Below are 15,968 nucleotides of genomic sequence, written 5' to 3'. Positions count from 1 at the left end.
TAAAAATGACAGAACATTTATGCTGCCAATTTTCAAGGCACAGAGGATTGTTAAATAAATTCAAGCTAAATATCAATTTAGAAATTAAAAAAGAAATTAGAAATACTGTTTCAGCAACAACTACTAATGACCTATAATTCATTTCCCTATAAAGGTGAAATGCCAAGCAACTGGAGTTCACATGCAAAAAACTGAAGTAAATCTAGTTACACAGATGACCTGAAGAGCAATCACTTGGAAAGACAGAGACAAATGTGCTATAAACACGTACATTTCTGATATACTTGTTATGGACGTGATCCTGAATCAGGGTTAATTCACTAGTATTGGTTTTATACTAATAAATCTCCTGAAGTAATCCGTTGGGGAATCAAGCTCAGAGTTGTTTTTAAGAGTCACAAAACTAAAAAAAAAAAAAAAAAAAAAAAAATCATGAATATATTCCACTGTATACGAATTAGTGGATTTTTTGAACCTGTCTTCATTTCTAACAACATTGATTTCAACTCTAGTTGTAATTTCTTTTCACATGAGAAGAAACGAATTAGGACATAAAAATGTTATAAAATTAATTTGCTACTTAAAAGTAATATGGTCACAAAAAGTGAACTGGAGCACGTGAGCTCCAAAGCATGAAAGACCTAGCTCCCTGAACATCGTCGTTAGAACAGAACAATAACCAAGGTCTGATGTCTGTGGTTCTTCATGCAGCTTCTGCAGATCTTTGCACAGTGGCTAGAAATGCTATGTATTGGTTTCTCCCAAAATGCCTTTAATCACATTCTAGGTCCGTTTGCATCCATCTACCTCGCAACGTGGTGAATCCAACGACTGGTGAAAGTAACCCGTCCTCCAGTCCTGCCAAATGTCAACAGACACTGCCAGGAGGTGTCACCTCTTCTAGCTGGGTGTTGTCGGTAGTCCTTCTGACTAAAACAGGCTGGGTGATTTTACAGCCTGGCCACTCGTCAAGGCTGCTTAGGGTGTAGACGAGGCATGATACTTCACAAATGCAATTGCTGCCAGCTCTTTGCAGAATTCTTCCAGCACAATCACACCCTCTAGTAACGTCATGTGGTCAATGCTGAGAGAAGAAAAATAAAAATCAACAGAGAATCAGGACTGGCATGCACGAAAACAGTGAGTTTTAGAAAATATGCAATGAATTTACTCACATGGGCCCTTCAGGCTCCAAGCCCAGCAGGCGTTTTCTGACCAGCAGAAGTTTGGGTGTGAAATCTGGGATGCGCTGGATTCTAACCATGAGGTCCCCAACAACCTGCAAAGCACAGCGCCGTCAGCACACACACTCACACCTTTGCAGAGTGGCTGGCAGCAAGGACAGATGACAGCCTTCAGTGCCTGGGACACAGAGCCACTTCAAAATCGTCACAGACTCACCAAACAATATGCAGAGCAGCTGCTCTGTGCCAAAAAAGGGTGAGTGGTCATAAGCACTAAAGATATGAGCAGGGCCAAGGGTGTGAGTGAAGAAAGCGAAGAGATAAAACAGGACAGGAGCACTGAAGCCTTCCTAGCTATTGCCATATATTAAATTACTCATTTATTTTAATTACACCAGTGATTAATTCATCCTAGTAAATGTTGACACAGGCAATTGACCAGTAAATTCACGGGTTTAGGGAAAGCACAAAGGGAGAGAGTGAAGATTATATTTGAAATGGGGAGGGCTGCTGGGAAAAAGGGAGCTAAGCCCTCTGTTAGCACTGGGTAAGCACCATTAATAGGCTCCTGACCAGCTTAATAACAGCTGGTGCGTGGGGTAGCCGAGGGATCTCTGACTGAGACGACTGCGCTGTGACAGGCATCCAGCCAGCACTTGTAGGATGAAGGTCTGGCAGGAAGAGATGAAATCAGAGAGGGAAAGGAAAGGGACTTCCAATAAATCTAGCACTTCATTGCTGACCGGAATCCAGAGAAGGGTCACAGGCTGGACTGTAAAAAACAGCTTTTATCAGAAAAATAAAAAGAAAAAAAGGATGAGCAGAGATATTCACCCAGGCACAGGTATTCAGAAGTGTCCTTTGCTGGAGTGTAGATTAAAGCCCTCTTTTTCCCATCCAGGTGCAAACCTGTACTTTTTCTGTTCTTACTGCATTACCTGATGTTGCCTGCAAGTGACAACAATGTCACCTAGTCCAATTTAAAGCAACATCACTGCCAGAAGCGATATTTTACATCTATGCTATGAAACTAAACAAACAACTTTGAAGACATGCAGAATCAGAATAAACGCTGGAGAATACATTTTCCTATATTTTGGGTAGAAAATCAGTAATTCTGATTTTTAAATCAAGAGCTAAGTATCTATTTTCAGTGAGGAGCCATTTGCCAACTTAAAGTACCCAGCTTTAAATATTCATTACGAAGTTACTAAATATATCACTGCCCTATAGCCATATGTAAATATTAACCATGTGTTTACTCACCCTGACAATAACAGAGAAGAGAGACCTGCAGCCAGACGCTAGGTTCACGTAAGGATCCAAAAGGTATTCGTGTATATGAGGATGGGGAAACAAGGAGAGTTTGGACAACACTGACGTAACTTGTAAATTTACATCATAGGGCTGCAAAACAAACAAACAAACAAACAAACAAGGAAAATGTAGTGCTTTGTTATTTTCACATTGAGTTCTTTTTATCCAGCAAGTGTTTACTCAACGACTACGACCTCACAGAGAGGCTTATAAATATGTAAAGATTAAAAGCTAGATTAGAAGACAGGCCCCAAACCTGTCCCACAGCAGGATTAAAGAGAATACAACAGTTAGGCATCAGATATCATTATCTATGTAACTGCTACAACCACAGGGCACTTCTGCACACTTCCTGTTTATTGTAGGATAAGAAGTCCTCTTCCTATAAAACCGTTCTTCAGCTCACTAGCTAAACAAATAGCACAGAATCAGCCTAGATTAATCATCTGCCTAGATGCAACATCTTCCTGCTTCTCCTGGATAACTGCAAACTATATGAGCTTAGGAAATTGACAGTGATAAATCCATGTTTAAAGCTAATAATGCATTTATCTTCTTTTATTTTTTCCTGGAAAGAACCACTGCGAAAAGCCAGGTTGTCTTGTGGCAGCATGCTACTGGAGACGAGGCAATCCTGGGCTGGGAATGCGGCATGAAATTCTGAGCTGCTTCTGTGCTGCCTTTCCCCAAATCAACCACATGGAAGAGGCAACACTGTCAGAAGCTGCAAGACGCTGATCAGCCATAAGGGTTTTCTAGGAACAAAACAGTACCTAGCTTAAAGGTTTTTACCAGCCCACAAAGAAACTCATTTCCATAAAAGAGAGTACTTTCATCACACCGTCTTCATGTTCCAATAACTTTTTTTTTTGTCTTCAATTTCCTCGTTGCAAGGAAAACAATCTGATGTTTTAATGCAGGCCAAAATTTCTAAACTAGTGGAATTTCCTTCCCTTTATCGAGCGGTGGAACAGACAATGATGGCAAGAGTTGGACAGACGTTCCCTTGTTACACGCCTGTGCCAGTCTGAAGATGTTACCCATGCACAGATGGTTTCACTTAATCTGCCTGATTCTACCTGAAATGGATTACTGGGCCCTCATTCAATCCCTTTGCCTGCCAGAAGCACGTTGGCAGCAACATCTTCATGGCATAATCACACCTAGGAGACCATGTGTGCTCATGGGCTCAAATTATCACCTTGATGCTCTCAAGTTAGCATCCTACTGAAGAATAGGAGAACAGATTCTTCCCTTTTCCAGAGTAAGATTCAGAAGACTTCACCTTCAGATTTAGATATATTTAGGTGTGCCTCCATGTCTAAGCTCTCATTAGTCTACTCAACAGAGATTTGACACTTGATACAATTGCTTATAAACATCTCATGCTGCCTCAGATGCTCCAAGTATCCTGATTGTCTCTTGACAGTTCCACAGAGGGTGGATCCTGCAAGATCTGTGTGGTAACTGCCAGCTTGTGGGAACGTCTCGGGCATCACAAAAACAGCAACAGTTACCTCAGTTCAGGCAACTGAGTCGACCTGACAGGCATTACAGTCAAGGAAGCTGAGATGGTGATTCATTAGGTTTAAAAGACACCTACTGGTTTCTCAGTCTAACAGCTCCCGAGACTACAGGGGCTGTTCTGACAAAATTTCCAGTGACTGGATGTGGACACCCAACTAACATTTAGGTATCGTAATCCTGAGATCGTTACTAGTCACCATGGCATGCCAGAGGGAGTTGTCTCACAGTTCTTGTGAAGTGAAGGCACTTATTTCTCCCAGTCAGAGGCAGTTATTTCTGTACTTGATATATTCTAGCGAGAGATTCATCCCAATCTTCTAACAAATGAATGAAGCTTTCAGATTCTGGGCCAGAGATGTTATAGGTGACAGGGATTACTACCTTTTGAGTTAGTGTGGAAGAGAAAAGTTACTGTGCAGACAGAGACACAAATTCCTCCCATAAATCTATTCCACTGTCTGTCTAACTGAACCACTGGAGAAGGGCTTTAGAGTTGTGTGAGTCAGTCAATTCATTAGGAGGCTTTGAAGCCATGAGATTTATCTGGTGTGCACAAGAAGAGAAGGAAACAAAGTAGTAACACGTGCTGCATTGTTCAGACAGATTGCTGTTGTGATTTGAACTCATTGAGAGCACTAAGGAAAGCTGAGCTTTTATTTATGTCCATATGTTCTCTCGTTTGAGAAAACCAGTGAAACTTGGAGTTTAGAAAGTTCTTAGGAAACAGTTATTTCCATAGAAATTTAATGGGTAATATTAACAGCAGGAAGGAGGTACAGTCTAATAATTAAGGTACTAGATCTGAACAGCCTTGAAACAAGTTACTTCACTTCTGTGCCTCAGCTGTCTTCTGTCAGAAGCTAGGTGAATGATACTGACCAGCTCTGTGAAGTTTTCTGATATCCACTGATGAAAACTGATAAATACACAAGAACTACCTAAGACAAAGCAAAAACGACACTGAACACAATCCATAAGTAGTACCGTAGCCTTACTACAGGCTTCTCTGATTATTTTTTTTTACTTTATCTGGACATCAGCATATATTGTGTCAAATTTGCCCTTGGTCGGACTCAGGTTTTTCTATACGTATCACCATGAGTGTTGTTTGTGTGTTTCACCATGTTGTTTGTATGTTTCACCATGAATAACCCCTAGCAATTTCTATTTTAAATTATTTTCTTTTATTTTTTAAGGCAGGCCTTAGGTACGATATAGTATGGATTTACCCCTGCTGTTTGATTTGGGCAGTTTATTTTAAATTCGGAGTCAAGTATTTTTGACACCACAGATTGTAACACCTTGCTTGACTAACTCAAATGTGTGTCATGCCGACCGGTAGTATGTCAATATGGGCACTGTGCTGCCATGCCAGATGCTATTTTTGCTGTAATCATATGTATCTGATACTTAGGTGTTTCTCGGGGGATGTAATTTGGTTTCTTTTTATAATTTGTGTGTCATTGCTCAGACAAGGTTTTCATATCCACAAGGATTGTTTTTCCTAAAAAAAGAAAACCAGGTTTCCTTATAACTCCAATCTGTACTCATTTAAACTAGGGAAGAGCGCAGTACATGTTTACTGGAACCAAAACACTGAAAACACACAATACAGCAGCAGACGTATTTGGCTTTCTTTTCCAGCTTCTGAATTATAAAAGTCAGTAATCTCAAACATCCTCCTCCTCTAAACACTCACAGAGCTGACCTAGAAACAACTGCTGGTTTCCTGTCATGTTGCCTGTGCATTTGTATGTCCAAATGACTCTTGTCCCGTTTACAAGCAGGAAGTCTGGCACTACCACAGCTAACTAATCATTCTGTAGATATCTGCACATCTAAAACCGAACAGAATTGTGGAAACTTCTGAAAAACTAGCAATGCTGCATCTGTAGCAACTCCAGCTGGTGTTATAGGGAGTGTAATCTAGACTTTCAGCACTCATTTTTACCAAGAAGGAAAGGTATCTTCCTCATCAAAAACAGCAGCATTGACTTGACTAACTTAAGTCCAGAATTTCGAAAGGACAGAGAAACAAGAAATTTTTGTACAGGGTGACCTCCTTTTCATCTCCCTGAGCCTTCATGTTGCTTCTCCTCAGAAAGACGAGGTCATGTGGACAGGCTAGATACAGAAAGAAACACAGAGCAGGAAAAATCACTTTCTTTTAACTCCTTTATACTAATCTGAGTCTGACATGTCCTTTTCAGGACAAGGAGCCTGTCAGATCATATCTCACTTGTTTGCCCTTGGCAGCTACACTTTCATTATTTGAATATAATGAAATAGGAAAAAAGAAAAACACCTTTACATTGCAGATGGAAAAGGATACCTTCTAGAAATTTTCTCTGCAACCTAGTTTTCTTTCTAACTGTGAAAAAACATGGGGAGAATGTTACCAGCGATACAGTAAGTTCTTCTCATCTCACAATGGTGTAAACTGTGTCCTAAACAAGACTCCAGATTGAAATTCAGAGAAATGTGGCAGAAAGGAAATGTAAAGAACTTTATTTACTGACTAATGTACATGCTTTCTAAGTGTAAATGCTAGAAAATGAAAACAGAACCAGTGATGCTAGTCCCAAAGAGTACTTAAGAATACTATCTTACACTCATCCTTTACCACACGGATATTCTTGTATTACTCATCAATTTAAATGACATTTCAATCACAACAATGGTCAAGAAATAATTCTGTACACAGAAAGATGGCTAACCAAGAATATAACATGCTTAATGTACATGAAGGTTTTGTTCTGTTTTTGTTGAGAGAATACCAATCACTGTAACATCCTGCCATCTACAGAGACCTGCAACACGGACTTGGGATTTTACACAATAACATGATGCTGTAACAGACATCTGAATGATGGAATCCACAAGGCCTGATGGACACTAGCCACTTAGTAGTGATGAAAGCATTAGAAATTGAATTTATAACTTGCTTTTTCTTACCTGATCAAGAATCCTGCCCATTCTTTCAAAGAGGACTTTCAAGAAGTGTCCTTCAAAAAATGACGCTTCTAAATTGCACTTTTCCAAAGACCTGGGAGATCCAGGCCACTCCCACCGTAAGCAGATGACACAATAATCACGGAACTAGAAAAAAAGTAGTGAGGAAAACATATTCAAACCTCCATGGAAATCATTTTGTTTCCTGTTAATAGTGTCTAGGCCTTAAAAGCACAATCTGTAGCTATATGAGAAATCTAAGTCCCAAAAGAACAGCCATTCTAAAATAAACATAACCAGTTTCTATACAGGCACTTCATTTTCTTCTCAACGTTCATGCTACTAAGGTAGTTTTAGAAACACAATACATGGAGAACTGAGCTACCCAAAACTGGCAGACACCAAAACACAAAGCAAAGCTAACAATACACATCTGGATCTAGGTTCTTCTAAAGCAGAAATTACATTCATACACATTACTTTTGTCAGTAAGTTACCACCCTGTCACTGCATCATGGGCAGCTTATCCCAACATCCAACCCATATTGCTCCCATATTCCCCAGGGAGGGAAGGCACGGGTATGTGCAGGTGATAGAAACAAAATGAACTTCAGGGTTTTCTCTTCCCTCTCTCTGTTTCCTATCTTCCACAGCAGTCTTCCTTAACACCCCATCATCTTGTGCCTCTGATTTGCTGCGGGCTGCCTGCTGTCTCACTTTCAAGGAATTGTACCTTGAAAGGAGCACCAATAATACACATGAAAATAACGAATGCAGGAATAAACAGTAGCAAAAGTGAGACAAAACAGATTTGGGAATCATTCAGTGCATGTAGCTTACCTACTGGTACAAGCTTCCAGGAATAGAAATAGGGTAGCAGAACAGCTATTTGGTTGTAATAACAGCAATACGCAGTGCTATTCTTAGGGGGGAAATATTTTAAGAGTAGCCGTATCATTGTCAGGAAGTGACAGAAACCAATTCTGTTCTCTAATAACTCCCAGAATACTCTTTTTCCCAAGGCATGAAAGAAATACAAAGATGATATGTATTTTCTAGCATCCAAGAATAGAACATGGGGGCATTTTACGTCTACCTTTATTTTCTTATTCACTATTTTCTATTCCTTTTCTTTTCAGAAGACTGTAGATAAAACAATACAATAAATACAGAAATCCAAGCTTCTCACCCTAAATTGCTGCTGTCATAACTCAGAGATCATGGAATTTTTGAAGTACCTACTAAATACAGCTCTCTTGGTTACATCTTTGCATAATTGTTTCTATAATAGAAGACTCACAGGGCTTCAATAAGAAAGCCACAAATAAATAGTGATTGTCCTCTGACCAAGGAGACTTTAGATTACATGTGTAAAAACAAAAGCTGCATTTATTTCAAAATAGTAAATCATAAAGGTTTCCCTTCCTACCAGAACCCTCTACTTCAAACCTGAACGCCTTAGGCTATGCATTCCCTGTGATGAGCCTTTATTTTTGAAGTCCCAGATTGCATAACTCCTATGCAGCATTTTAATTTCCCTTTAGTCCTTTCAAACAGCTTGGCAGGCAATTCTCCAAGAGAATGCAGATAAATGCAAAAGCAAATTAAGAACCTATCAGCAGTTCAGATTTCCTCTCAGTGTATTTGTTATATGAATATTAATGCATTTAATGTCATCCATTATTCCCATTAGAGTAATACAAGGTGGATTCATCACCAAAAAAAAATCTCCTAAGCTAAGTTTTCATTAGAAAATAAAAATTGAATTTTCCCATCTTCCATTACTAAAAGATGCATACATTAGGACTATTTATAGAAGCATTTGTATATCCGCATAATCACTGCAAATTCTCCAGGAATAACGAAGACTTCACTGACTTACTTGTCTGTGGGCATCTCTGAGGTAAGTGTCATAACCTGTACCCTCCACGTGGTATGACGACTTGGCTTCATCAGGTACAAGGCAGAGAAAACTACAGAGATAAAAGTGTGTTAATGAATACCCATAATCCATAGAGCAGCAGATCGATACTTTTGCATTATCTGCAATAACGTTCACAATAGTGAATTGTCTGTGCATTCTAACTATTGCTTGTAAAAAGACTTACACTTCAGAACTGTTCTATCTAGCACCGGAGGCAAAAACCTCAGTGGAAGGCTAGCACTTTCTGAAAATGAGCAGACAGAATAGAGATAAAAAGGAATAGTCAAAACCAGCTCAAGTGTTTGCTAAAGGTCAGACTCCATCTTACCAGAGCACATGGAAAATTCACTGGGGAATAAATGAGCCAAAAGAGAATTACAGTCAAAATTCTTCTTAACCTACTGCACAGGCAGTTTTATTTCCCGGTTTGTTGAGGTAATAAATATCTAATATCTAGTTCAGGAATATCTGCATACAAATGCCCTTGCCAGGTATGTAGTGCATACACTTTATGTGCTTATTACTTCACCAATATCTGGCCTAAATAACATCAGAGAATTCTGAATCTTATCAGAGAGGGAATTTCATTAAAAATTTATTTTAAAAGACAATTAAAATTTCTGGACAGCAAAATAAAACTGCTTTTGGACCCTTTTCCCAAAGTTTAGCTTTCTCCACACTGAACTCCTGAAGGCTCCTCAAAGATTTGTATGTAGAAATACGTAGTAGATGAGTTTTCATATGGAGTTCATCTTATCTGAAAAAATAAATCTGCAAAACACTGCAAATCCTGAAAACATTTCTAGTCAATGATGGAGATTACACAGGGTGAATTCAGGAGATCGTTCTTTTTATCTTTCCTCCAAACCTTGTCCACTGTAAACTATATATAGTAGTACTGGGGGAAAGAAGGCAAGAAGCCGCTCCAATCTGTGCTGACTGTCCTTGGGCTGTTTGCTGCCTTTGGCTAACACCTTTGATTATCTCTGGATAAGCAAATAGGGCAGCATTGAAATACCAGTGCTGCTTTGCTAAAGTGTATTAACAGAGCAAACAGCATTTGTCCTAATATTAGTTGCTAATAGAATTACCATCACTAAGACGCTTAGAGCAGAACCTGTCCTCTTCATGATATCCTATTTGCAGTATGTCTAGCACGCAGAAAGGTATGCTGCAGGTGACAGAGATAACCTTCTGTTCCCTGAAAACCAAGACGTGTCTCTGGTTTGGCAATTATTTCCTTCTACGTAAGTGTTTAAGGAATTTCGTGAAGGTGGAGGTTTTTTTTTGTTTGTTTGTTTGTTTTTTTAATTACTTTTTTTGGAGAAAAGAAAGTTTTATACTAATGAGGCTTTCATTCAGAATTGTGAGTATTTGGCTGGATTGTTAGCTGTAGTTTATTGAGTCTTTTGGTCTATGCCGAATTATTTTTACTTATAGAAAGCTCTGATCTTTCAGGAGTAGCTTTCTGATAAAATGCCACATAATTTTCTTCTGTGGATTCATTTTACCAGCTGGCACAGAATAACATCCATTACAGAGTACATTTGGTTTGCAACAGCATGCACAGACACCCACACATTCAGAGATTTCTTTAAGTGTTTATTTCAACTTACCTATTTACAATTTTATGAACTTCAGTCTTCCCATCATTTTTTGGATGTTCTGGACTGACAGGTGGAGAAGCACTGAGCCACTCCTGAGCTGACAATGTGTTATCTGGAGACAGATCAGTAAATAGAGGATCTTCCTCCAGGTCTCTGTGAGATTATATTAGACAAAGTCATTCACAGAATGTTATGGAAGGCAGGAAACTGGATCAAAAGGCATGTTTTCTGTTTTTCTTCTCTGAACAACTAAGATGTTTTCCAGAATGCTACCATATGTACAGCTTTTTACCAAATTAATAAGCAGAAATGCCAACCTCTACACATAACCAGCAAAACTTCTCATCTTTTAAAGAACAATCATAACCTGCTGATCTGAATAACAGAACCAACATTTTTGACTGGTACAAAATCACTGCATTACATCACATAAATCCTTTAGACACATTTTTCACAAGAGATATACTCTGGGAAATCACCAGGTTATTTTAGATGACTCAGACACCTTATTTTAGATAATTTCTAAAATAGCTGGTGCGATTAGTCCTTCCTCCTCTCCATCAGTTAAAAAAAAAAAAAAAAAAAGTTACAGTAGTTACATAGGTATTTCAAAGAATTTTATGTGAAGTGACCCAGAAAAGTTTTTCCACCAAAAAATGATTAAAGAACATAAATGTAAACAAGACACCTAAGTGACTGACTTCAGGAACAATCTCATTGAATACAGTACATATGTGCATGGGTTTAAGCTAGGTCGACATGTAAGTACAATGCTAAATGACAATCTTTGAGTGCCCAGCATTCAGAAAAGAGGCTTTTGAGAATTTTAGCTTTTCTGTTACTGATCCAACAACTGGTAATGTAATAATTTGTGCATCACTTTCGATATGCTTATTATGGATACAGCTTAATACGCAGAGCACTCAATGTGCTATCTGTGCTCACTTGTCCTTCGATTACTAAAACACCCTGATTTTAAAAATAAATATTCAAGTTAGCTGTTGTGAAAATTCTCCTTAAAAAAGAAACTTACATTGCACCTGCAATCTGTCCATTCTCTACCACATCTTTATCTTCTTGACACAGTGGCTTATATTCTATATAATTCCTTTCTTCTAAATTTCTCAGAACCAAATTATAAAGAATGTGCTCGTTGGGTTTTTGCAAAAGGTGCTCAAACATTCGTAGAGTCATTATGCTGATCTGCAACATAAAAAGCAAAAATTACATGAACAATGTACCATTGCCTTATGCTGCTTATCTTACATCTGAATTTCCATATCTTAGAACACCGCAATTACTTGTTTACATCATGGAAAGAAGCAAAAATCCCAAGAAAAATTAGTAAATTATTACACTGAATTATTATATGGTATAAAAAACGGACAGAGAGTCTACAAATATCTGAAAACTATTATGTGCATGTATTTATTCCTATAAAACAAAAACTCTCCTAAAACCTGCCAAAATAATGATACAAACAACATCAGAAAGAACTTACAACTTTGTTTTCTATGTATTACAATCAGTTCCATGCTGGAAGATAGATATCAGTGTTCAAGTGAGACACAGAACAGGACTGACTTAAAGACAGTAACAAATATCCAGAATAAAACAAAATAATATTGGGATATTGAGGCTAGAATTACAGACTAAGATTTTTACATGAAGATATGCAGGCTTTTAAAAGGAGACTGACTTTAAGCAATAAAGAAACATTTTTTAGAGACAGCTTTAGAGTGCTTCATTTTGCAAAAGCTAGATAACCAATTTTGACAAGGTGAGCAGGTGAGCATACTGAAAAAAATGGGCATGTGAAGGCATAGGTCAGTCTTTCAATCAAACTTGTGTTAGGTGTTTTTTGTTATTGTTTTTGTTTTTTAAAGTAGAGGGTGGAGAATGGAAAAATGAAACAAGCAGGTCCTGAGGGAGGATTTTTCTGAAGTGAAGTATTCTAATGATGTTTGCTGTCTGTGAAGTACTTAAAGTTATTACATCGTATTTTCATTGTCATTGTGTATATTCTCTGACCACATGTAATTTGTATTAAAAAAATATACATTTTTTTTTTTTTTTTACTATATCTTATGTGATAACATGACAGAATCTACACAATGTGGAAAATAACAGTGATGCAACATATAACAAACCACAAATTAAAATGCAATTACAGAAACTGATTTTGCCCAATCTTACAGATAAGCAAGCCCAAACTGATACACATACGGGGCAAGCAAATTTAGCAAATAATCTTTATTAATTGCTGCAATGTGCTAGCTAGAAAAAACAGATTGAGTTTCACTTTCTAAAGGGAGTTTGTAGAGCTGGCAGTCAGAACTGTTTTCCTTGGCAAAAAGCAGTGAGCTGACAGAAATATGAAAAAATCTCACGATGACATCTCTAGAAGTTCTATGCAAGACAAAACTGGCCAGCAGACATTATTACGTGATTAGCACTTCTCACCTCATCAGAGATGTGATCACAGTGTTCAATTAACCTGTGTCGCAATGGATGTCTGTTGATGTCTGTCGAAGTTTCTGGCTCTCTGTGTTCTCCTAGTATAAAATAAACTACTTCCTGCAGCAGGACATCCGAAGTTACTTGACGAACAATGCGGTGCAATAGTGCAGTTGATGTGAGGATTCCGATCTCTGAGCTGAACAGTAAAATTAATGTCAGATATGTACTGGATTTGAAAAGAAAACTCAGCTTGATTCAGACTTTGCTCTGCTGTGTTTTATAGGATGCTACTCACGTTTGCATCAGCTGGGGTTCCATAACATCAACGAAAAATCGTTCCCGCACAGCTTTTGCCATAGCAACAGCAGCAGTCTGAAACAAAAATACAGGATGGTGTGCCTCAAACTCAAAAGCTAAGAAACAACTAGAAGTCTTTATTTGCTGAATATATTTGTATCATCTGTAAACATTTCAAACCTTTTGTGCTTCTTTGATGAGTTGATCACAGTAGTCAAACCATGAAAGAAATGAAATCAACGCTCTTTTCCCTGGAAAAGCAGATGCATCTTCTTTGTGGCTATAGGAATCCAAGCTAGAGAATGCATGGAAAAATACTTATTTAGTCTACGAGTACTTGAAGAACATTGAGCTCTATTCTCATTGAACTTAACAGCATAATTAATGATCTACTGACAACAAAGTGAACATTAGAACAGTTCTTCTGCCTGTCTCTACCAATCTGGAAATGCTATCATTACATAGAAAGGTTTCCAATGGCATGCTAAAGGATATATGGTATGTCCAGCAGAAGAACTCTGAGTGGAAATACTGAGGTTAAGTATTTCTTAAGTCAGAAAGCAATACGGATCACCTGGTCTGTTCTCCCAGGAAACACAGGCCACAGAAACTGCATCTGCAACTCCTGTAGTCAGAGACCATAAAATGAAGGCAACGATCTCTGCTCTGTAAGCAACCTCAATCAAGTCCACCAAAACTACACAGTGTATACCTGAACTAGATGGTATCCTTCAGAAGAAAAAACATGTATCTCAATTTAAAGGCTCCATGGAATAACAAATGCACCATGTTCTTTGGTAAAGCAGTCCAAAAATGATTTATTCCACTATTCTGTTGCCTTTTTTTTCTTGTAACTTCAAACTCCATCCACCAGAAGCTAAAATATTCTTTTGCAAATAGCTTTGTTTTGTGTGTGTACTAGCAGATCAAGATCAATTCAGAAGAAAAAAGGCAGAGTGGGAAGGAGCACTTAAATGTATTGAGAATATGACAAACAAGCAGTTAGGATAACAGGCACGTATCTTTTGCTTCATGCTGTTATGCAGTAACTCTTTCCTTCTTCATTTTTACTGCAAAAATTTTGCAACAACAGCCTGCTGTCAGATACACTCTTCCTGCCCTCTGCAGCACCTTACGGGGCTTACTGCATACAGTGAAAAGTTCATGACTATGCTTCTTAAATCCTTGACACCCGAACAGGAAAATAATCTACACATGATGCTACAGCTGCAACACCATAAATTGCTGATGTAATTCAGTGGAAAACCTCACCCCCTGAGGAACCTCTGCAATGGACTAGCAGTCAAACCTGGCCCTGTGGCAGAAATAAGCAGTACGTTGTACAACTCAAGTCTGACCTCTATACTGCAGAGGGTAACTAAACTCTGCCCTTGAGATGAGCATGGGGGGTGTAAATGTTTCTGTACGTCTCATCTAACTACAGAAAACGAGTGTCAGGGAGGGATGTGAAGTCACCACAGGTATTAAATACAAAGATAAAATTCTTACCCCCAGTTAATTGCCTCCACTGTTTCAATGTCTAAGGGATCCAGCGACTGAGGCAGGGCTTTGTAGAGGGTGGCCAGCCTGTCTGTCAACAGTTCACATAAAGAAGTGCTTTGAGTCAGGCACTTGGCAGCTGCTGGTTCTGGCAAACTCACCAAAAGCATGAGCCCTTCACAGGCCTTCACGGCTATCCGGCCATCCTGGCAGAAAGACATGGAAGAATTAATCAGAGGGTGAACGAAGCTCACTTGAAATCAAGAAGCAAACATCTCCCAGACAATACCTCTCCATTCCCTCACAGTGAACGAATCCATTTCTTTTTGTTTCTTTTTCAGTCACCGAGATTTATTTCTAGTGAATTTGGATGGTGCAAAATAACCTCAGTTGAATCCAGGTCAAATACTAAGAACACAACTGCAACCTTAAGGTTGACAGAGAGAGTGCTGTAGGTCAGACTAAGTCCAAGATATTAGACAATATGAACTATGATTTAACAATAATGAGCTACATAGACAGATACGGGACTTTGAGCAAGCTGGTCAAGTGCAAGGTGTCCCAGCCCATGGTGGGAGGTTGGAACTGGGCTTTAAAAGGTCCCTTCCAACTCAAACCCTTCAGGGATCCATGATACACTTTCCTGTTCTCATCACTACTGGCCCAATTACAGACTTATCCAACCCTACTCTACGTTTTCAGAAAGAATCCTTCTAAGGATGAATTCCAGGATATACTGGGTAAGACATATGTCAACTTTTTTTTTAAAAGAAACCAAACCCCTAAACATAGTCTAGCGCCTTTGCAAGAAAAATGGGTTTGGTTAACTCAAAATAATCAGAAGTTGTTTATTTGTTTGTTTGTTTTTGTTTTTTAAATCCTCGTGATATATTTAACTTAATGATTATCCTACATAGCTGGTGTTTGAGCAATTTGTATAGGACACTGCTCAAAACTGACATTACCATCAACAAACTTAATATACATTTTCTAAAATATTTTTATTTTAGAAAAATCTAAATTTGCAAAGTAAATAAGCATTTGACAAAAAAAAAAAAAACACACAAAAAACTTCAGTTTACTTTTAAAATATAAAGTACAAGCTGTAAAGACATGTGTTCACTCCCTCTGCCTAATCCACACTGCATCCAAACTAATCCTTCATTTTATCACATCAAACAAAACATAAAGCAAAAAAGC

General features: G+C 38.3%; 1 protein-coding gene across 2 annotated transcripts in view; it reads right to left on the bottom strand.

Moving 5' to 3' along the window:
• Window positions 1–411: 411 nt before the first annotated feature.
• FAM160B1 (family with sequence similarity 160 member B1) overlaps window positions 412–15,968 on the bottom strand; it is a 32,149-nt gene continuing 16,592 nt past the window's right edge. For both annotated transcript variants that reach the window (XM_032190919.1, XM_032190918.1), the window contains 11 exons: window positions 14,778–14,974; window positions 13,449–13,563; window positions 13,267–13,343; window positions 12,975–13,167; window positions 11,545–11,714; window positions 10,521–10,664; window positions 8,863–8,953; window positions 6,984–7,127; window positions 2,451–2,591; window positions 1,176–1,279; window positions 412–1,084 (listed from right to left, as the gene is read on the bottom strand). In XM_032190919.1, coding sequence (XP_032046810.1) covers window positions 979–1,084; window positions 1,176–1,279; window positions 2,451–2,591; window positions 6,984–7,127; window positions 8,863–8,953; window positions 10,521–10,664; window positions 11,545–11,714; window positions 12,975–13,167; window positions 13,267–13,343; window positions 13,449–13,563; window positions 14,778–14,974 — 1,482 coding nt within the window. In that variant the 3' untranslated portion in view covers window positions 412–978. The remainder of the gene's footprint in view (window positions 1,085–1,175; window positions 1,280–2,450; window positions 2,592–6,983; window positions 7,128–8,862; window positions 8,954–10,520; window positions 10,665–11,544; window positions 11,715–12,974; window positions 13,168–13,266; window positions 13,344–13,448; window positions 13,564–14,777; window positions 14,975–15,968) is intronic.

Source organism: Aythya fuligula, chromosome 7 (genome assembly GCF_009819795.1).
Source record: "Aythya fuligula isolate bAytFul2 chromosome 7, bAytFul2.pri, whole genome shotgun sequence".
Taxonomy (NCBI): domain Eukaryota; kingdom Metazoa; phylum Chordata; class Aves; order Anseriformes; family Anatidae; genus Aythya; species Aythya fuligula.
The sequence above is the reverse complement of the archived record's forward strand: the minus strand, read 5'-3'. Positions and strand labels throughout refer to the sequence as shown.